Raw genomic sequence first — 23,005 nt, forward strand, 5'->3', positions numbered from 1 at the left:
TGTGGATCATTTCAACAGGGTATGGGATGCTGTGGCAATATTACTCTAACAAATTTAGAATTTACATTGAACGGAACGTTAGACTGAATATAATTGAATTCGTAGTCATTACGCCACTGCGCAATGACCGAAGTAAGACACTCGAACGGTTGAATTTTTCTAAGGAATTCGTTCATGCTCTTCGTTCTTTTTGAGCGACCGGATAACTGCGATACAAAAACTACAACGGCATAAACACTAATATATAATTTACGCTAGAACAACAGCAGACGTCATTAGGCGCTTCTACAGTCTACTAAAGTAAACTTACTTACAGGTAAAGTTAACTTACTTACAGGCGACGTAATCTAAATTCGAAACCAGACGTAGACACATACATGGTTTGTTTCATGCTGGAACTCGACGGCGGTGCCGTAGTAAACTTGAAATCATTTATTAGAACAGAAAAGGCACAGCAGGAACCCCGCGACTTTATCTAGTAAACTGGCTATTAAATGAAGTCATATATAAGCATAAATAGTAATAAATACACGAAATATGTTATCAAAGTGAATCATAGAATCTTCGTAACAGGTCGAATCTGACTGAAGAGAATACTTGTTTTTTTTTGGAAAGCACATTTGGCTCATGAAAAATTGAACGATTCGAATTATTCTAGAGCTAATGAAAGCACTTATTTTCAGTCCACACATTTAATCCTCTGTACCATAAAAAAGTAGCCATTTAATATTACACACACGTAATCATTGTGTATATAGTCAATGCACAAATTCACATTAAAAGCGTGGACCACTACATTATGGTGGTAAGTAACCGAAATTTTGACACTTGCAACTTCCTCGTTTCTATTTTAAAGAAAATAATCTTGCTTGAAGTTTCATTGTCAATAGCTGGCCTTTACCTCGCTAGTGAGGCCCTTTACTCAGCGATTTTTGAATGCAGTTGTACTCGCTAATTCAGGTGGTTCTTTTCCTTGTTTTGGTAAATGGTGTTTGCGCACGCCCGTTTTGGCGCCTCTTTTTCGCCGCATTTTGTTTGCTTTGCACTTCTGTTTTCATCTTGGAGCTTTGGCAAAATACTCAGTGCTCATATAATAACTGTGATAACAGTGCGAGTGATAACAATAAAAATTATATCGATAATTAATAATAGGTACTAAATTACTACTTTAGATTGAGTTGAGCATTTTCCTGTACCATAATTCGATACGTTTCCTCAATTTCGTCAGTTTAAAAAACGTCGCATTTCATTGAGCACCAAATACAACTTCCTTTCATCATAATTAATTAGTATCATGCTCGTATCTTGTCTGGATATGTTCGTGTACTTGCTTGAACGGGTTAAAAGCATACTTTTTATTTATCGCTCAATTACTGTATGTAATATAATAAATGGATAAATATGGACAAATAATGGAAGTTACTTTGTTTTCTATTACACTTATTGCCATTATTCTACCTATTCGTTATAAGTATACTCAAGTATATATAACTTGTAGTAGCATTAATATACTATTTATTAATATTGTTTTAGTACAGATCATTTGTAAGCTGCGCCGAACTTATTCTACGGCTTTTCACATCCTTCCAGCTTTAAATACAGACTAAGGTCATTTGTAGGTCGAAATACGTTATTTTCAGAAGGCTTCCACTTTGAAACGCCTAATTGCACGATTTAGCTGTATATAACCTATTCAGGCGAACTCAAGAGACTAATCGTCTAGCTCATCAATAAGTAACCTCTGGAGAAGGATGCCAAACTGAAAGCAGCGCCAACTTATAAAAATATACGACAAAAACGTTATCATGTTAGATAGACCTTAGACTTTAGCTTTCATTACATAAGTTGGAAACCACGGCCGAAGACCATAAATGTTTATACAGTCTTAATTGGGATAAAAGATATGTTCCAGTGGCGTTCGTATTTGCTACCCGGACCGAATTCAGGAAACAAGAGGCAGTCCCCTTGGGGCAAGGTAGTATGCGAAACCAACGAAACGACCACTTCTTAGCATCGAACGGATGTTACAAGGATTACATGATACATATGGAATTATGTTAGCCCATGATGCGTAAGTGAATAATAGATAACTTTCTTGAAACAACAGGCTAAACCGCTGAGCCAAAAAAAACACTACTAATATATAATCTTCTTTCAGGAGATATGCTCTTGTTTTATCAGTTCTCTTAGGATTCTATTTTGTTGCATCTCTTAATATAAATAAATCTGAGTCTTTATCAATAACGGGTGTTTCATACAGTATCTTGTTTCTTCTTTCGTCAGAACGAGCATAGTCGCAGCAATATTCAGCAATAATTAATATGCCTATTGCAAAGGATGTCAATAATACATATAGCAACCAACCATTTGCCTCGATGTGAACAGTGCCCATGAGTGAAAAAATTGAGCAATTGTAATAATAGTCGTAGAGTAGCTGATATCGCAAACAAAATCAATTGCAAAAACTTACGCATATGTAATTTTATCTGCCGTTCCTTTTCAGGCCGTGGAAACCTACGGGCATAACGATATAGATGCAGCGCTGGTAACTTAACGCAAAGCTCTCCGCATTTATTCACTGCAAACTATAACAGAAAATGGATCTAATTATGTACATCTTTTCAATACGTACGCGAATAACCAGAGCAATAGACACCTTCTCTCTCTAAAAAAAAGTCCTGTTCAGACAATTAATACCGAAAACATTGAAAAGCATCCCGACTTTGTCGGTTTCCTTTCTTTTTCCAATCTTTTAAACAGATTCTAGGAGAACTAGATCTCCCATATTTTTTCACTGTGAAGTTGACGCTGCGCGGCCTTATCATCTCGTTAGTTCACCTCAGTCAGTTACTGTCCGAACGCGTGTCCCCACTAGACCTCAGTAGACGCCAGGGAGCGTCTACCCCATTACTTGTCCGCTAGTTGCTTGATTTCTATATCGCAGCAGATGACTATTTCTCTATTTGCTATCTGAAGTTCGCTTTTGCCATTGTGCTCACGAATTAGTTGGGAAAACAATATAGACTGCTACTAAAATTTCCTTAAAAGTTTCTACGTCGAATCAGAGGACCTTGGCGTGTCGGATACTCCCCCTCCTTCAGTGCTTTGATATGCCTTTAAAGGTGCTTCGTGTAGCGATCCCGCCAGCCGTGCTGCTGTGGTCCTCCTGCAAGCAATCAAAGCAAAAACAAACTGTGGCAATATTTCAATGCAGGAGGAATAGGTGTAAGAATCAGCTGCCTCGGGAGAAAAGACGAAGAAATTTACTATTTCCGAATTTTTTATTATCTAAGGACGATTTGAAGGAAATTGCTTATTTATTAACTTGTAATGAAGTTACAAATTCCACGTAGTTAGAATATCCATCCCAATTTGATTTTTGCCAGTGAAATTAAGGACGAAGACACTGGCCAGAAGTTTACCTCTCTGGTACGCTTTCCAAAGAACTAAAACAGATGCCCTAAATTCCCTTCGTATACAGTCGACAGCAGACTTATTTGGTTGCAACAAAGCAGATATATCTTAGCTGTTTTCATTTAAATCAGTCAGTTTGCTGCATGTTCATTACTGTATCTCTAGGTTGTTATCGCTTAAGAAGTACCATGGCATACTAAGTGACCAAAGATAAATAAGGTGGAAGATAAATAAAGGCAATGGACATTTCTTTAGTATACGTTAATAGTACACTAGTCTATTAGAGGAGCTCACCTGAAGCCTACCGCTTTTAGATATGTACATATATTAGATAGTAACAAACCCATTAAAGTAATGTCAAGACAAAGGTTGTCAAAGGAACAGTATATCGAGACGAAACTTAATACAATATCGAACTGATCATATGACATAGCTGACATTAATTTAAGTTTCTACCTCAGTTTAGAGGTCGAATGATTGCTCTTGATTCGTCTATGAACTTTTTTTTATTAGTTTTCATAATCCATGTGGCCGCTCGTGTTGTTTCAAGCAGCCAAACGTTTTTGTAATACGCTGATATGCGTAAAGATCCTACCTTTACTTTTACTTTTTTCCATCTCCTCGCTGGGCCATACAACGAGTTCGTCTTAAAAAACGTCAAAATCAAAGCAGACTTAGCGTTAGAAGGAACTGTCTATAAAGAAGAAATTGTAATGTACAAGCCAGCAAGCTTATTTTTTCTACATTTTACTTTTAAAAAATACGATGCGTCCTTTTTGTGCAGAACCATATGCGTTAATTCATTAACCCTTAGCAAAAGTTGCGGACAATAAGTAAACTCGCGAAGTGTGGGGTGGCTCATTCCAGCAAGTATCCGTTAAAAAACCAGGGTCAAACACTGTATGCTTTTGAAAAAGAAAAACTAGCGGCCTATAGAAATACGAATGCAACATTGCACTTCGATATGCGATAGAAGTCGATTTCCAGATTTCCACCAAATAAATGAGAACAGTATTTATCGTGTACACTACAAATACAGTTCCCATTTTTTTTGGCTAAGATTTTGTGAACTTTTAGCACAAACTGTTCTAAAAGTTATGTCGCCACACAGTATATTTTCTCCTTTATTCCTTGCTTTTTTTGTTTTTTTAGAGGTCTAATTCTTTTCCATCGGTTCATACATTTGATTTGTTTGTCTTCGGTGGTATATGTGCGTTAATTGTTGGCAGAAGGCAGTTATTTGGAAGTATTGCGTGTAATCCTCTCTGGTATTTAGCCTTTTAGGGCCGCTTGTAGCACAAAACCATTACCTTCTATTGATTTCTGGTAAAATGATTCAGCTTATGCTTACCACTGACAGGGCTCGACCAATCGTTGGAACCGATAACCATATTGTAGTGCTTCGAAGATGTTTTGTTGAAAATCGGCAACTTTTCGTGTGATTCATTCGAGATTGCTTTGATGTACACGTGCGCATCGGTTCCGTAGCCTTCAATCGAGGTTACGGTCAAATCGCCATGCAGATACCTAATTAAGGTGAAACCACATTATTAGAGTACTCGTAACTGGCTCCGCAATCAGTTCGAGGATTGCTTGGGTCCCCCTCTATCCCGGTTACATTATTTGATTCGGATTGTAATCAAATGTAAGCGCGCTACGCTGATTTGCGCCGACCATAATGTGCACAATTTCACTTCACATCACCTTCTTTTTTATCTTTAAAGGTGTTCGCGCATTACCAAAATTTCAATAAGCAGTTTTGCTTCCTCTGCTACCCTTACAGGAATTTTATGGCCAAATAACGATTGGAGCATGTCATTCGAATGAGTGCGTCTGTTAACCTTTTTGGACGTTAGAGCTCCTCAGTATTGCTAAGCAGACAGTTTATCTCCAATTTGATGGCTTGAAATAAAAATACTCATTATTTATGAGTATTTTTATTTCAAGCCAAAAATAGGCAAAAAATAAAATATCTCGTACCTGGCGTATAGCCGTGACAATGGAAGGCCGTACCCATACCCAGCCAGCGGGGCTGAATCCGTCGGTGAAGGCTCCGGCGCCGTCGAGTACATGTACTGAAATAGGAGGTCGCTTGCACTTCGCGGTATACCTCCCCCCATGTCACTTAGCTGAAACCGTCACGTAGGCCATATGAAGGACAATCGTTACAACAATACACATGAGAAATCGAGCGCGACGAATAGGAAACGAAATTTTTTAGATCTTTCCATCAAGTATTAGCAGTTAACGATTTTTTTTCACATTGTAGAATCGTACCTAAACGAAGGCTTCTCTAAGGCTATTAATTCGGCACCTTGCAAAATGCTCAAAAACGAAAACAAACCCGTATAGTGATATCTTCTTCGCCTTTTACGATGAGGATCCGCAATGGCGGAAATTTGTCGGAATCAGTATCCGGTCCATGGCGCTCTACAACAGCTCGCATCGCGTTCTTGAAAAGCTCAAACAGGATATGATAGAGGTGTGAAGGCACGTAAACGATACGAACACGCTTATCTGGAAAATAGAAATTATATGACCAAATAAAAATTAAAATTTGTTAGTTGAACGTGTGTGTCTTCACATGAAACGTCGGTCCTATTTGAAAGTAAATAGACAGAAATACATGACAAATCCGCTGTACACATTGCATGTTCAAATTTGGTGACTAAGCGTGCGGAAAATCTTATAACGACTTGTTATGAGAGAACTGCATTAACCGAATAACTTATGCATTTGTTGTTTTGCAGTATTATCGTATGATGTTTTCCAAATATAAATTGCTCGTTTATGATACTGAGTAGTATTAATCAACCATCAATCTATTAATAATTAGTGAAAAACTGTTTCTCTCATCGACTTAGACATCGTAGGATTTGCGTAGTCAACGTACATTAAGAGTATTTCAAATATTTTTTAGGTATCTTAAGCAACGAAACGGAATTTCTTGTTTGTTTGAAGTCAAAAAACTTGTCCTTGGCTATCACTCAGCTTGCAATGTCTCCCAGCTCCTCACTCCAGATCTCTTTGCACACAGGAACCGTGAGATACGGGCACTTAGCCTCGTAGTAACGCAATCTTTCGTAAGTCTATCCGGCATGCCTGGGTTATTGGACGTTTTTGCCCTTCGATAAGAGATCTCTTTCATCGCCCGGCCTTTCATTTGCGCGAATATCTGCGCATACTTATAATGTAAACTCAATTAGTCATCACCGGGGCGACCTGTTCATATAAGTATCCTGCATGTTTCGAATTTTACGTCCCGTATCACCATTAGGCATTCCATCAGACAGGTGGCTCCCACCATGACACGAAGCCTATCTATGCACTGATCCGAACCTAGGCCACAGCAAAGATGTTATAGAAGGACCTAAGTCGATTCTGTCTTCCACAGAATGAAGAAAAAATATATTTTCTTCTATCTGTGGAATATGGACTTATAAGTCAAATCTGCCTTAAAAAATTCGTTTCAACTTTTCAAAAAGTAAAAGGAATTTTACGTTGCCGTTTTGAAAATTTCCAGCAGTTGAGCGGTAATCGCCGACCACTGACAGGTCGATATTAGAAACACATTACAGCATAACTGAAGCGGTTTACTTCTGGGAAATCTCACTAAAGATTAAACTAAACCGTACCCTAAAAGTATGGGGTCCAAAAATACAACTAATCTATGTTCTCACTTAAAAATTAATCGGCTCAAGGTTGAGAATAACAGGACCATAGGTGTATAAATAAGTTAATTGAATCCAAAATGAGTACGCACGTGCACTTCCTGTAAATACTTTAATCCTCAATATAAATTATTTATTTAATATGAATTATCTTAATATCTCTATTACTTCAATAAAATCTAAGCATACCTGGTGGAATGCATTCAAGATGCATGTTCGGTGACGTAAGATAGTACTGGTCACAGAGGAACTTGGCATTCTCGAACGCATCCAGTGTTACCACTGTGATGTCACAGTATGGATCAATAACACCTACACGTCCACCGTTGCCTATATGAGGGAACAACGAAAGGTAATCGTTTGAAAGACCCCTCTGGATCTAGCATCACTGTCGTGAGTACATTTGGTTGGCTACAGTCGTTGACAGCTTGTCTTCGGTTAGCCAGTCTTCAATATCAAGTATATATTATGAACATGGACGCATCAACTTAAAAATACTATAGAGTAATCGTATTGTTATAACTTCCTGCTTCATGATAGCGCTACTTGATGCTGTTCACAATTAGATTATTGAAGATGACAATCACCTGGCGGACGATCATCCGCGTCGAGATCGCCGAACAGTGATGTATGCTGATTGATCAACATTCGTATCGATATCCGGGACATATAGAAGCGATCAAGGAAATATTGGATCGCATAATCTGTCGACAGATCTGTGGGAGTTGAGCGTTTTAGCTCGAGGACGCCTTCGGCCATAGTTTGGACGACATTCGAGTGCCGGTTGCGAATGGTAGTGAGCATTTCCGTAAAATCAGTGAGCTCTGACTCGCGCAAATCACCCTAAATACGAAGAATATGCGTAGTACGTAATCTCAATTATTTATTTAGTGAAACGAAGGAGGCGCTTTTGTCTACTAGATATTACTTATTGTCGATTTAAAGAGAAAAAAAAAAATAAGCCGTTTGTCAAACGCTTACCAAGCATAAAACGAAGTGTCTTTTAAAATCTTACTTTTTTCTGGTCATATTGAACCATTTCCAGAAAACTCCGTTGATACCAGCTGTTAACTAGTTTAATTGAAGGCATTTCAAGTAATTGTCGTGGTAAGAGCTGAATCTCTTTCATAATATTCGCCAAACGAACTGGAAGCTCTTTTCGTAGGAACGAGCATGACTCGGCGGGGTTAGCCCTCTCCCCTGTTGAGAGATGCATAAAATTCGGTTAGATTTAACCATTTAAGATTTTATCTAAAAAGCTTCGTATGACACATGAAAGCATTTTCAAAGCAAACGTTACCTGTTAATTGCACAAGTTCCTGCCGCACACTTATACATTAAAGCCGTCAGACAAATTCTTCAATTAATGGCTATTACCCGCATCTATGGTAAATCAAAACTAGAACTGTTTTCAAATAAGCTTTTCCTTGTTACCTTAAAATTCCAAAAATAATACCTAGCTATACTGCTGATATAGTGGCGTTACTGATCTGCCATGAATTGGCCTAACAAAAGCACGCAGTTGCACGAGAGACCATGCGTTTGCTATGTTGTGAGCTTGGCAGCGAGTGAATGACACTACGAGCGATGAGCACGCACCTAGCATGGAAAGAGGAGGTCACAATACAATGTGATATGGCGATCGAATTGCATGATAAAGAAGAATCGTAAATACGCTCGAATATTATCCCTTGTTTATACGCAGAGATCTGTCTGTGAGCATGTAGAACCTTTGCCAACTGTGACATTTGTATTCAGCTAGATTAAACACCGTATTAATAACGCATTAGAGAGGTGCCGATTAAACCAATCGGAGCAAAAAATCACCCATTTAATATATGCTCTAGTAATAGGAAATTTTTTCTAATTGTAATTGTTTAGTGTGTGTGAAAAGAATACGAATATCGCTCACTTTTAATTTAGGTTTTATTGTATCGTGAAATTGATTCGATAGACAAATAACTATAGTAATTTCGGAATAGATGATAACCGTCGAACAACAATACTGCATCGTTTCTTAAATCATCCTTTTCGCTGAATACCATGTTAATATGTCTTCAAGTATATTATTAATTAATTGGGACTTTTTGATTATGTTATTTTTACACAATGCGTGTTTTCATCGAATCAATCATTGGAATTTTTCTCAACATCAATGCAAAAAATGACTACGCTCAAAATCAAATGTGATTTTCAAAAATATCCTAAGATTACTTTTAACAGTCTTGTAAGAAGTACAAAGCATATCGGCAGTGCCACTGTTAATTACATGAGAACAGAGTTTCAGTAATGATCGCGTAGGCGATCGCAACAGATTAGTGGTACGATGCTGTTTGCGTTTCATGACGGCTCAAAGCTGCCAGAAAGTGACTCAATGCAATTGTTTGGCACAAGAAACAACTGTTAAATTGAAGATTTTAAAAAATATGTCAAAATGTAAATGACTTTGGTGAGATTTTAAATAGTAGCTCTAGCAGAGATGCTTAAATTAAAATCAGAGATTATCTTCCTTTCAGAACACACATTAGAAACACGGCTAAATTTATCTCATTGCTGCCCATGATCCATTCGACATACATTTTGTAACAAAGATTCAAACTCTTTTGTACCCACAGGCATATATATATATATTAGGCCATTACGACCCACTATAGCGGAGTTTTTTTTGGGCTAGCTGAGCCAGAATGACGAATTTTCAATCATCATTAAAAGCATTTTGCTTTTCATACATTTGTGTCAACACTCGGCCGGCTTCTGGACAGTTATGAAAAGATCCATAATGGCACGTAGCTACATCGGGAGGTTAAGGGGATTGAAGTCAACATTGAATATTGCTTTCCTCAATTCAGGAAGTAACTGAAGCACGGCGATCAGGTCTGGCGTTATCGCCAAACGACCAGACTGCTTTCGATTGCCGTGCCAACGATTCATAAGTCTCTCGAAGAACTCAAGACAGGGCTGCATTCATTATTTCATTGTATCTCATTGCAGCAGAAGTTGTAGACGCCTATTGCAAGTGTTACCCTTACCTCACATCCACTAAAATAAACTGAAACAGTTGTTTCACTTAAGTTTAGTTCTAGAAGATTGGAGTATCGTAGTTTAAAACCTCAGCAATTTCACAGTCCGTTTGTTTTATGGAACAAGGGATTTCGAGCAATGGATGTGAGCTCATGAATGTGTTCATAGCTGTTGAGTTTGCCAAAAGGTAAAGACGAATGAGGACGGTCTCTACGTGAGGGCAGTTATAGGCAGGCCTAGGTAGATGAACTGTGTTGTTGCAAAAGGGCAGAAATTCGAGTACCCTTTGCCATGACACTTCCTACGCAGCCGTTTTCTTGCTAACACTACAATGAACAAGGTACTGGAGCAACTTTGTCCCAATTGCTCCTCAGATTTGAAATCATACAGACTGATCTGTATCCGAAGTCACGACTAGTCCGGATGCCCGCTTGCTTCGTATCTGTATGCTGCAAAGAGGCCCACCAGCAAGGAGGTTAAGCTTCTCCAGCAAGAGCGGGTCCCAAAAATAGTATTTTCCTTAGGCCGGGCAACTCAACCCGATAGCCCGTCCTTTCCGACAATCTGAGGCGCTCCCAAAGCTGCTGCCTTAGTTTAAATATGGGCTGAACATCGTAATGCAAGCCACGATTTTCGCCATCGACGTATACACCGAGGGGCCAAACGTCTTTGGATAGTTTGAAGACGATGCCCCTGTTACTGTGTTACACAATTAAATATGCTTTTCATAGCAATAAATTGCACATATCCTGCTAGTTAAACGAATTTGAAAACAAAGCTCATTGTACAGAGACCTTTGGCCTGCCCTGTATTTATATACATAATCTAGTATTCTATTACACATTTGTACACTGCACGGTATAATACCAATGAAAGCTCTGCGGACTACATCTTGCTATTCGATATACTAGCCATAAAGAGAATGACCAATAAAATCAACGGTTATTAGTACAATTCCGATATCCTATTTTTATTTTAAATGAATAATTTGTAATTCTTCTTTTACTTGTTGTCTTCTCTGACATTTCTTTTTGTTACTGATTGAGTTAATTTGCTTCTCTACAGTTGTCAGTCGATGTCGTAATCTTTTAATCTGTACTAGAAGTTATTTTGTTTTTATTTTCATAAAAGTCCGTTTCTAATAAATGGAACTTTTACCTTAGAATTGCACTTGATATGAAATAATGGAAAATTCCAAAAGTCTTTAAAAGCTTCCTTGGGCTCTATATATTCAATATACTCAAAAAGTTCACGCCTATTTTTGATATATTAAAATATATATCATTATCTACAAATTGAAAAGCAAACAATGTGCATATACGGCTTTATTATAGAAGTTGGTCGCTGGCACATCCTGCATACTGTACCTACGTACATATTTTATGATCGTATACGTTCGTTGATAACATACCGAACTCAAGAAACTGTTTAATGGAGAGTGGCGAAGGATTAAACCGCGAGTAATGGTCGACGTGACGAACAAACTCTTTTGTTGTCGTTGGCGGAATCTGTGCACGAGTGCTCAGCCACCGCAGTGGCCCATTGATAGCCGGCCGCATTACTAGAATAAATATCAAAAATAGAAGTAACACAAAGTTATTATTTCAGAACCACAGAACCAGTAGCGACCGATACTATAGCTCTTTATACCCATAAATTATATCATTAACATAATTATTATGATCATGACCGCTGTGGGCCGTACACCCCATTTGGCATTTACCGCCTGACGTCCCAGTTAAGTTCGTCGCACAACGAAAACTGTAGAAGCTACTGTAACTTCGAACTTCCTTATAATATATTTATCTTAAAAACGCCTTGTTACAAGACCCGGATAATTCGAGTTTAAAGCATAAACATGTATTTTTGCCAGGGGCGTCTAAAGATTACCCTCTTAAGCATGCCAGGTTACTGCATACTGCTACCAATTGTGTCGAAAACAAAGTGACGGCATTTTAGAGCACGATTAGGTCCCACACAATCCCGTTCCACATATAAGGCTTGTACTCTGTTGGTCCCCTTCGAGAGTTCTATTGGGCGTTGTCGTTACCTTCTATCAGATTTTCTGAACGCATGAACTGATGAATAGTGCGCACGACGTTTCCGAAAAGGACCTAGTAACTGGTCAAGCTCTGGGAGTTGATTCCTGTTTTTGATCCCAACTGGGTGTACTATTTCCGGGCGGACTTCCTGCCAAAAAGATTAGATTTACATGCTACCGAATGACAATTTCGGAAATAGCAGATTTTCAAATTTTTAAATATTTCTGGCATTCTTCGGCATTACCCCAAATAAAAATAGTTTGAGCTTAAAAGTATTATGCGCATAGGTATTATTTATATAGTATTATTTGGTGATTTTTGTAGTGTAGTCTCATCGTCGAGATATGTCGGGAGAACGAGATCTCCAACGGTACTTGTTTAACGCACTGGTGCAAAACAATATCGACAACTAATAAAACCGAAACACCCTCTCCCATAGAACATTCCTTTTTACACGGGAAGGTTTTTTTTTTTTTACTAAACATCAAGGGCAATGAACTGGAGTATGCTTGATTCAATGAACGATAAAGCGTCTCAACGTACCCGAATATTTGTAACATATGTCATGCTGAGTCAAGTTCACAGCTTTTTCAAAAAGGCAACACTACTTATTACTGGTTAAAAAAGTGTTTACGCTGTGAAGCTGATTTCTGTACTATTCTCAGTCGCCCAGTCTACTCGACAAAGTGATAGATAATTACTATCATCTATATGCGGCAGCGATGTGTGCTTGCTAACTGGCGTAGTTAGGCTGCCATTGTCCGACGCAGACGTAGCGACGCAACAGGTTTTTTTTACAATCCAGCAGCGTGTCAATGAATAAATATGGATTCTGTAAGATGCCTCAAGGACGGCCATAGTTTAAACGGTTCCTCTTTTCCTTTTTCTGTTAAAATCGGATCAGTCATCTATGACAATACGAACGTTATCAGGTGGTCCTAATGCACAGCAGCACCTCATAACTATGTCTAACATCATCTCTGTTAGTTGACTGTGTCGTCTGCTGTTGTTTGACTTCTTCAAAAAACCTTGTAAATCAATCTCGCATTTTGACGGATAAGCCTGCAACACCCTCTTTATTTTTCGTGCAACTTCTCATTGCTCTTGCAAGACGCTGTGAATTTGAAAAATTTTGTGTATGACGTCAGTTCAACTCATTAAGGGTAACAATGAATATTCAATCAATGAGAAACGAAAGATGGTAGCTATCGAGATATGCGACTCATCGAAACAATATAAATAATGACAAATACGCTCTGTTGTGAAAGAAATGCGATGAAAAAAATGACACTGGATTGCTTTACTGCAGTTAACACATTACCGATGAGAGCGTAAGCGCTGATACCAGTTGATGTATCCCTCAGAAATGCAACAAAACTCTAGATCAATACCGCTCAAACGGGACGTCGACGTTCCTCATGCACGCCGTGCTTGCAGGTGGACTCCTTCGGCTGACCTACTGGTTGGCATTACGTATTAAGAATACGCGCACGACAGCGGAACGACGCTGCACCAGTGCTCTTGGAAGGACGAATTCATCCTACGTAGATTATACAGAGAATGTAGCTTTCTATGAAACTGATAAGTCTCGCCTATTCCGTTTTCCTACAAAACAGTAATCTTCACTAGGAATTACTCAAGTATCCTTAATATTGAGAGCTGTGTATAGCCTGTTAAGTTAGAATCTAACATCTTTTGTTGACGGTATGTTCACTTCTTCGTATCTAAATGGGTCTCCGATGCGCTACCTGAATCCGATGAACGTCACTCCGACAATAGGTTAGAAACAATTCTCATAGGGATTCAACAGAACTTGCTTTTGTGTAGCTGTCACTGTCGCTCTAACCTGCATGTAAGCGGTTTTTTTATTAAGACCAATTATTACTCATAATTTTCGCCATGCGATCTGAACATTCATCGCGATGTTATTGATTCTATTTCCTTCCTACTTTGAAAATTCTAATTCAATCAGACCTAACTAACGGCAATTTATGCAATAACGCAACCTTCCGGGGTGCGCATTTTCTAAAGCACAAAACGGTGACATTAACAATCGCTGACGTATTCGTTGCATCGTAATGCAGCCCAGCTGTTAGTCGATGGCATGTCACCTCACGGAGATAATGAACAGTAACCGTTAATCGTTCTGCCAATAAATTGTTCGACTTCAATGCGCGAACTACGTTTGCGCTCCGTTTATTTAGGTTATGAAAACGGTACTGTGAGTTTCTGTAATCACAATAATAGTGTTGACGTTTTCTTTTTTACAAAATTTGATCCTTGGCGGATACTTAAATAAACAACAATAATTACTTAGACTTCTGGTCAACGAAAAAAAGGTGTGGTCAAACTCCATTATCCACTATAGGTGAATAATTGCAACTGTACTGACTTTAAAAAATGTTAGCAGTCAAGCTCACTTACTTGGGCATAGACTAGTTTATTATATAGACTGAGATTTATTTCGTTCCGATGCAGCTAAAATGCCAGCTAACTACTTATAGAACACAATCCCTCGATTGTTCAACACTGTTAGGCGCTTTGACAACCGTTACTTTTAGCCAAGGTGTATAAACTGTTAGCCATACTTAATTTAGGGCTGTAGCTTGCTACCATCAAGCATCAGGGAGAGCTCTAGAATAAACACTTCATTCTTCAACGTGACATTCTAACGGCAAGACCTTAAAGAACATCTTTCCTCATCAGCGCCAAATGCGTACATACAACTTTAAATACCAATGGTAGGATTCAACAGCAATGTTCACACGTGCATATCCCTACACAACTTGTCAGCCCAACTCCGCCCTTTTATAAAGCGTTTTACGTGCTGAATGTTGTCTGCCTACAAATCTATAGAGCTACATTATAACTTCCAAATACATTTGATTATTTCTATTATAATATATATCAGGCGTCGATGTTCTATATCAACCAGGTTACACATATCGTGATCTCAATATTAAATTAGGTACCGGGCAACTTTACTGCTATGCAAAGAGACTTCCCTGGGACATTCTATTACTTTACCATTGTATCCAAAGGTCGTAGCTTCCGACAAACTATTATCAGCTTCTGTTTTGCTGGATGCCGGCCTGCCAAGACCGTTGCTTGCTGTTGCCTACTTGCCACTTATGAAAAAGACGGACAAGCTATTTAGCAAAGAGAGAAAAACACGAAACAGAACGATAACAATACACGTATGCGGCCACTCATGTAACCTGCCTCTCCTTTTCTCATTAGTTTTATCCTCAGTTTTCGTGACCTTGAAAACGTGGTCGACAGCTCACTTACACAACGGGACATAGGATTGTCGTCTGAAGTCCCAAACAGAACACTGTGATACTCATTTACGAGAATGGGTACTTTATAATAGAACTACTAACACCGACCAGTATACGAGGGTTCGGATACAAATTCATGGTGTGTGATACGCAAGATAGCTTGCAAGTAATCGACTGGGCGCCACGCTGTAGTTGTTGTAATCCAATGACTGAAGGCTGTTACTATAACCAGTAGTCGATTCAGTTTATCTTGATGGATGACTAAGTCGTGTTTTAATCGTCATCGCTAAGTGAGTAGAGAGGTTAAACGTATTTATATTTAGCAAACTTCCAAGGCATATCCAGAGTTTACCGAAGGCAAACATTAAAACGCACGTATAACGATCGTTACCCTAGAGAAAAAGCCACTTTAACCGCTTCAAATACAATGTCCCCCACAGAAACATTCGGTCTATTTTCTCTTGACTATAGTGCCGATTTGCCCCTTATGCAAGTCCCTCTTTCTCTACGCTGCGTCGCTGAGTCTGGAAATCGGTCTTTTAACAGCCTCTTCGGCTCCTTACTTGTCGATGAATAAAACAACAATTACAGTAGATGCACCCTTATAATGGCATTTGCTATCGCTGTCAAGACCGTCACCTCATTAGCCGCTTACCTACCAATATTTTTCTCCGCACAATGAGCCTAAACAGTCGTGTATGAGGAACTTGATTTTAATGGAAGTACATCTGTTGCATTGAGCGTATCAATACTATAGGGTTAATTTCATTTAATGCAGCACCCAACGTGTAATGATTCCACTAAACAACTGAGCAGAAGTAAACCGATGGATTCTTTCCAATGCACAAGAAAAAGCCAGAAATTCGATCGTACGTGATAATTTCAAACGGCACTAAAACATTATAACGTTTGCTTGGCATTTTCTTTACCCGTAGTATTAACGAAACATCAGCTATTAGCTGAACTGCGGTTGATTGGCTGTGAACTTCCGCCTTGTAAATCAGACAGGTGAACGAGGTATCAGTTCTTAAGCCGCTGTTAGCAGCGACACCCATGACTATACGGTGATCGCCTAAAAATTTGCTGTCTCCTTTGCTTCGGCTTCTGCTTCTTCGCTTTCCATTTGATTTCGCGTTTGGCAACTGAGTCTGTAAGGTTACAGAATGAAGCCAACGCGCCCAACGCTGGCCACTTTCGCTATTGTACGTCGAAGTGACCACCCGTTTGTCAGTTTGTTTTCCTCTCCCAACTAACCGCAACTCATAACATAGCTCACATTCGGGACAGCGACCAGAGAACGTTGGGACGCATACGTGCACATAGCAACATCACTTTTCTACATCTTTCCGTTCAGGTACATCCTCATTCTACTAGATTAATTAACTTCCAGTGATCACAACGTAGTGGCTTCTTCTATTATAACTCTGGTTCATTACCATCACTATGACTTTGCTGTCAATATCACTAGCCTATCTCGCGTACACTGCTTATCTACTACGGAGACCACTAACAGCGCGGGTCACAATAAAAGTACAAGAAGCAGTACTATTTGATACAAGACATCATTCGCGAACAACAGGTCACTTTATCCATAACGAGCGACTGACGTCAAAGCATTTACGTTTACGACGCAGTAGACATATTTCGCTACTACCTTTCATAGCCAGCCTTCTCCCTTACTGTATGTTGTTTTGGTCATAACCATGTGTTTTCTAGCGTTTCGGTGCGTTTGTTTGTCCAATCCACATCGCGAACATCGTTTTGCGCGCAGATATGCACGCAACTACTTGCCGGTTAGGCTATGTTATTAGAAGCAACGGCATTAACAGTTAAGCTGTAATCATAGTTGAACTTAGGTGAAACATCGTTCTCCGGTGAGCAGTGAGAGTCCCCTCTAGGCATCGTCCAACCTGTTTCCCAGAGATGCCCTATACGTTTGTACAACTGCGCTTCCGTCTGTACTCTCTGAGCTGATCGTTTGCGACGTCGGTTCTCTTTTGCCCGCCAGCAATTTCCTCTAAGGGTCGGAGGCTGCAGCTGTTCTTCAGGCGATGACGCCGGCAGCATAGGCGGGGTGTCAACGCTGTCTCATAGATTTTATGTCAGAAACGCGACGAAAAGCAACTGCCAGCATCAGCGATGGGCCATCCAATGCGCTTTTGACCGTTGGTGACAGTGGTGGCAGGGAAAGGGCAAAAATAAACTGGGTAAGTTCGCAAAACTAACTTCGTGTCATAAATACGACCACAAATAATTAGGTTGGAAAAATATGCAGAAAGCAAGCGCAAGTTTGACCTGTCGCCACTGTCACTAACTCCGCAATTGCGCAAGCCTTAGTGTTTCAACTGTTCGAATCGTTGTAATTACTGCAACATTTCGACAATCGCCGATCAGTGCTGTCGTTAAGCTGTAGCTTAGTTGAAACGACACTGATGCTTCATCGTTAATTGTTGATAGTTATTATTATAATGGCAATTGAGAACACCCCCAGTCGATCAATCTATTGTCATAATTCGCAGCATCACTTCTGGGCTGCCACAGATAGATGTTATAGCGACAGTACTAAGCTTTGGAAGAACAATTTTGATATTCACCTAAATTCTGCGCTACCCATATGACTATATATGTTCCGTGCAGCAACAACAGCCTTTGGGTCCTTTTTACAACAACTATAGCACTTACGAACGCAGCTAGGACCTGATGGTTATCCGGCAAAGACACTGATAGACAATCCCTTCTGTCTTTGGTTGAGTTTGCGCTGGCTGACTGCATCTACCAACGCCCGCCTGCTAAAATGATTCGAAGGACGCAAGATTAAAAAACCCGCGCGCTGTTTTTCGCATTTCCGATGAACGCAGAAAAATACCACCTGTATCATTCGGTTTGTATAGCAACGCTATATATAATATTCCAAGTAGCACGAAGATAACGATCTAGGTGACAGCTTCCGAGATACTCCCGGCAGTCTGGACACTTAGTAGGTAAAGCCGTCAACTCCACGCAGTCTTGAAACCAACAACAGTCTGCTCCGTACCAGAAGTGCTCACCCCTTTCCCTCTCCCATTTTGCCCTCCTTGCCGAATCGTGGTGGTATCACATTTTTAGTGTTTTGATTAAAGAATACGTAGAGGTCTTTGCGAAATGGTTTCGTTCAGTGTTTTGACGACTGTTATAGCTATAGTTGCTATCATTTGTAACGTAATAAGAGCTAAGGCAGCTGCACAAGAAAAATCATAAATTAAAACCTGTGGGAAAATCGCTCCGCCGTGCTTACAAACAAAGTGGAAAGAGGCATCAAAACAAGATACCCATAGTAAACTGAACCGAGTACAATCCCACGTGGCTTAAATTGTTGTTAAATTGTTGCCAGTGTAGAGTATCGCAGTGCGCAGCATGCCTTGGAGATCATACTAGGTAGTGCGTTTGTGCTTTGTGCTCCTGAACTGTAGGTCGGTAAATCACTTTGTTATACGGTCCGAGTGAGATAGAGTATGCCGAAGCTTGTGGCAACTGTTTGAACTATACAAATTCGAACATGTCGTTCTTTATCAAGGCTAATCGTGGCCGAAAACGGAACGATAAACATGGCAAGAGTGGTACCAGAAGCAGAAAATTTGCTGCCTTGCCTCCGCCTGTTAAAAAATCAAGTACGTGTTGTAGATAAGATTAAGCTTATTCTGAGTGTTTTCATTTGTTAATTGCCATATACTGGTTGACTTACTGGATGTTTCTGTCATAGTTTCAACTGTGTTGAATTTCTAAAGAGTATTCTACAGAATTATTCGATTTAAAAAGGAATTTATTAGCAATCTGATTAATACGGGATATGTTTTGTTCGTGTTAATATTGTTTAGTGAAAGATTTAAATTTTCCTTAGCACTGAATAAATTTCCAAATCTATATTATTAAACAGAATTGTTCGGCATTACATAGCGACGCTGTTTGCTAGGTAGGATCAGAATAGAACTATTGGATCAAACTGTGTTGACTTTTGATGAATTTCAAGGAACTCAACTTGACTAAATTTATATATACGAAAAATGACTAAATTCATATACACGAAAAATGGCAGGTTCTAACCTTTAAAGACCTATTTCGCTGCACAGCCGAATGAAGGCTTGATTTACGAACATGCTATGCGAAGTATATAGGCCTACCCGTAGTTCCGCTAACGGCAAAATTATAGAACGCAGAAATTTCAAGCGCTTTTTCATAGGAAGTAAACATTTGAACAAAAAAACTAAATTCAAATGGATACAGCTTGTTTACTAATCGACTTAGCAACTTGCAGAACGTGACCTGGAAATCAGTTCCGATGAAGATGAGATTGAGGATGACTCATATGGTACGTTGCGGTTAGGCGAAGCTGAAGGTAATGCAAGCGATTCAACAAAAAGCGACTCCGACGCAGAGGTTGAGGAGACGGCAGAGCAGAAAAAGCTTCGTTTAGCTAAGGCGTACCTCGATGAAGAGCGAAGAAAACAAGCAGAAAATGACGTTGACGAGGAGCTTAAGCACAATCTTATTGCACATAGGTCAGTTTATAATTGGATCTGTATTAATTTTGCACGAAATGCATCCTCAATCATCAATTTTAGTTGAAGGCGTAGCACTGATGGAGTCACGAACAAAAAATGATAGTAAAAAAATAATTATTAAAATTATAAATTTCCTCAAACGAAGCCTTATTATATGGTTGTAGTAGACTTACACTTTAAATTAAGACTACCACGTAAACCATAATATGTACTGTGCCACTACAGGCTAAAAAGGGATCTGTTGGGGCAGGCGGGCCGTCTCTTCAAACCGCTAGCTCGTTCAATTCAAACTGTACAAAAGGACGCCATAGTTCGTCTAAAAAATCAGCATCGTTTGCCAATTACACGAGCTGTTATAGGCCCTGACGAAAAGGTCCTGTTCTCTGCCTCCAAGGATGGGACACTTGTCCGGTGGTGAGTACGATTGAAAGTGCTTAATCAGTGTTTCACTTTGTAGACATCTCTTTATGGTTATCTCTGGATTTCAAATATATATAGAAAGTGAATTAAACCGATTAGATACGTTCCTAAATTTGAATGTAAAAACACATTTTTTTTACTTTAAAAACTTTTAACGATAATGTATATTAACGGGAAACAGTTGTTTGTTTGATGTCGGCGGTTCTACCTCTTTTACTAGGAGCGTCGATACCGAAAGTTGCCAGGGACGACGGACTATACGGGTTAAAAACGCGCATGATGCCGCCGTTCTTGCTCTGGCCCTTTCATCGGATGGACGGTTTCTGGCTAGTGGCTGTGCGAAGAACGTGCTTACCATTTGGAATCCTGATTCGCTCGAGAAAATGCACACCTTTGGCACCGCTCAGCATCGTGGCAAGATCACAGGTTAAGATGGGGTGCCGCGTTTTTCTACGTTGCTCGAATCACTTTTTGATGATCCCTAGGCATTCCATTAGCATTATCACGCAAGACAAGAAAGAATAATAATGATTTATCAAATTACGAGGTAGACTCTATTTCCGTACAGTTGATTTGTACCTTTAGAACTGGTAATAACCTCGAACAACATGAGGTGGCATTGTTGTTATCTCGCCCTAGAAGTAGGCGATTCCTGTGATCTCCTTGTAGTTTCTTCAGTTAGCCGGTTTCCAGCTTAACTTGTTACAGAGAAGAGCGACGACTGCTGGGCAGGCTAAAAAGACGGCCAACTAGAAAGCTAACTAGACAAAGCAGATTTCGAATCTAAGCAAGTCGAACCTGCCAAAATTGGATATCAGTGACTTATAAACAAACTGTACTTTGTCGTATATTTTCTTGTTCCGTATACATTTTGCGCTGTCGGTGAAACAAAAGGTTTGGCATTTCGTTACGGAACGCATCAGCTCTTCAGTTGTTCTGCAGACCGTACGGTGAAGTTGTGGAACCTGGATGAAATGGCGTACGTTGAAACGTTGTTTGGCCATGAAGATACCGTTACATCCGTCGATAGCTTCATTAAAGGTATCGGAAATGAATTTCCGGCAAAACGTACATACTCACAATGTACGATATGACATTAACGATACAACTACTATGTTATTTTCTAAAAAAGCTTAGTGAGCTCGGAAGTAAGAACTTACCAATGGCACCGTAGGGGTTTGAGTATACTTTTTCACAAATTCAATGTTACATCATGGTCTGGAATCACGTTTTTTCTATTGTGCGTTCTGCGTGCAGATCGTGCGCTGACATCGGGCGGACGGGATGGAACGCTTCGCTTGTGGAAGATTCCGGAAGAGTCACAGCTCGTATTCCAAGGTAATCAGTCATCGGCTGATTGCTGTGCAATGGTAAATGATGACACGTTCGTATCAGGCCATGACGATGGGAAAGTATATCTCTGGAAAGTAATGAAGAAAAAGCCCGTTGCAAGTGTTACCGTTTCAGCCCCTGGCGAATGGATTACAGCTTTGAGCGCTGTACGATCCAGTGATTTTGTAGCTGCGGGATCGAGTTGCGGATACATCGCACTACTCATGGTGAGTGAGATCTTATTATCACGAGTGACAAAGGCCTCATCTAACAAGATAGTTCTGCCAGAGAGCTTTTGTCTGTTTCATAGCAAGCAGTGGTTATCTAACAACATTGCTTATAGAATATATATGTTAATCCTAACAGGAGTTAATTACCTACTAATACGATTACGTATTTGGCGATATATTCTTTAATCCTATTCACGGTGATAGGTGGTTAACAGTGAACGCGGCTCTGAAGGCAAGCCAGCCCTGGAAGAAGTTCAACGGATCCAGTGCATTGGTTTCGTAAACTCATTGGTCTTTTCTGCTTCTTCCCGACTGCTTATTGCAGCAGTATCGCAAGAGCACGCCCTTGGTCGGTGGCAAAGGATCAAGGAGGCTAAAAACGCCGTTCAGGTGTTTCCCTTGAAGTATGATACTAATTATAACCAAGATAAGAAGGCGGTTTTGGATAAAGCGGCCTTAAGCGATGTACGAGAATTAATATCTTAGCTGTACAGAAAGCAAGTTTGTTTTTCAGTGATTCGCAGAAAATAATGAATAAAAAAAAACGTTGCTGTAAACAGGAGATGTTTTTTTCATGTCTCTATTGTTCTATGGAGGAAAGATTAATTTATCAAAATTTGGAAGTTGTATATCGTTTTCGGCATTTTTTATTCTCCAAAGAAGTGCCTACAGACGCTTGATAACTGTGTATGAAGTTGACGCTCACTTAATCGTAACTGTAAGAAGCGTAGTAACTAGCGTCTTGAGTATCTAGAAAGCAAGCTTATGTCAACGGTGCATTGTAATTATTTACGGATTTAAAATTACGATAGACCTGGCGAATTTGCGTAATTGCAAAAAAAAGTACTAATTATTTAAACTTAGTGTCTTACATACGATAATGTTAGCCTTTGTAGTTATAGTTTATTTGTTTATAACCGATGAATTTCGAGACGTCAGTAAAGTCAATGCACCAGTTTTCTAACGATAGCAGAGTAAGGACGAACTAAAACTTTTATTTTCATTCAAACCATAGTTTCTACCTGCCCAACACAGACTCACGGTTTGCTGTGTACT

The 23,005-nt window shown here is 39.5% G+C and overlaps 2 protein-coding genes across 13 annotated transcripts; one reads left to right on the forward strand and one right to left on the reverse strand.

Annotated features, from left to right (window-relative positions):
- Positions 1–538: 538 nt before the first annotated feature.
- Positions 539–18,310, reverse strand: Pdk (pyruvate dehydrogenase kinase). 10 transcript variants are annotated; one of them, XM_022850329.2, is made up of 11 exons: positions 15,176–16,352; positions 13,540–13,688; positions 11,518–11,667; positions 8,101–8,285; positions 7,673–7,928; positions 7,275–7,415; positions 5,759–5,931; positions 5,395–5,543; positions 4,766–4,941; positions 4,010–4,060; positions 539–3,166 (listed from the first exon to the last, which is right to left on the reverse strand). In XM_022850329.2, the coding sequence occupies exons 3-11, from the start codon at positions 11,663–11,665 to the stop codon at positions 3,117–3,119; spliced, it is 1,329 nt and encodes a 442-aa protein (XP_022706064.1). In that variant the 5' UTR covers positions 11,666–11,667; positions 13,540–13,688; positions 15,176–16,352; the 3' UTR covers positions 539–3,116. The 10 variants fall into 10 exon arrangements, with proteins under 10 accessions (XP_022706064.1, XP_022706060.1, XP_022706062.1 ...); XM_022850325.1 differs by lacking the exons at positions 13,540–13,688; positions 15,176–16,352 and adding an exon at positions 18,112–18,310; XM_022850327.2 differs by lacking the exons at positions 13,540–13,688; positions 15,176–16,352 and adding an exon at positions 18,024–18,110.
- U3-55K (U3 small nuclear riboprotein factor 55K) lies at positions 17,534–22,506 on the forward strand. Of its 3 annotated transcripts, XM_022850318.2 has the most exons (8): positions 17,534–17,636; positions 18,879–19,076; positions 19,721–19,964; positions 20,193–20,381; positions 20,569–20,813; positions 21,282–21,428; positions 21,645–21,946; positions 22,154–22,506. In XM_022850318.2, the coding sequence occupies exons 2-8, from the start codon at positions 18,965–18,967 to the stop codon at positions 22,433–22,435; spliced, it is 1,521 nt and encodes a 506-aa protein (XP_022706053.1). In that variant the 5' UTR covers positions 17,534–17,636; positions 18,879–18,964; the 3' UTR covers positions 22,436–22,506. The 3 variants fall into 3 exon arrangements, with proteins under 3 accessions (XP_022706053.1, XP_022706052.1, XP_022706054.1); XM_022850317.2 differs by lacking the exon at positions 17,534–17,636 and having other exon boundaries at positions 18,736–19,076; XM_022850319.2 differs by lacking the exon at positions 17,534–17,636 and having other exon boundaries at positions 18,737–19,076; positions 20,608–20,813.
- Positions 22,507–23,005: the final 499 nt, after the last annotated feature.

Source organism: Varroa jacobsoni, unplaced genomic scaffold, assembly GCF_002532875.2.
Source record: "Varroa jacobsoni isolate VJ856 unplaced genomic scaffold, vjacob_1.0 scaffold_1456, whole genome shotgun sequence".
In the NCBI taxonomy this organism is placed as follows: domain Eukaryota; kingdom Metazoa; phylum Arthropoda; class Arachnida; order Mesostigmata; family Varroidae; genus Varroa; species Varroa jacobsoni.

What these genes read in the sequence shown, in the direction of transcription:
- Pdk (XM_022850323.2), bottom strand. Translation starts at nt 12,181, where the DNA reads ATGCGTTCAGAAAATCTGATAGAAG. An exon ending in TTCAGAAAATCTGATAGAAG is followed by an intron (nt 11,668 to 12,156) that starts GTAACGACAACG and finishes TATTTATTCTAG; the next exon opens with TAATGCGGCCGGCTATCAAT. An exon ending in TTGGTCGAGCCCTGTCAGTG is followed by an intron (nt 4,061 to 4,765) that starts GTAAGCATAAGC and finishes ACGTTTTTTAAG; the next exon opens with ACGAACTCGTTGTATGGCCC.
- U3-55K (XM_022850318.2), top strand. Translation starts at nt 18,965, where the DNA reads ATGTCGTTCTTTATCAAGGCTAATCGTGGCCGAAAACGGAACGATAAA. An exon ending in TCCGCCTGTTAAAAAATCAA is followed by an intron (nt 19,077 to 19,720) that starts GTACGTGTTGTA and finishes AGCAACTTGCAG; the next exon opens with AACGTGACCTGGAAATCAGT. An exon ending in GATACATCGCACTACTCATG is followed by an intron (nt 21,947 to 22,153) that starts GTGAGTGAGATC and finishes TCACGGTGATAG; the next exon opens with GTGGTTAACAGTGAACGCGG.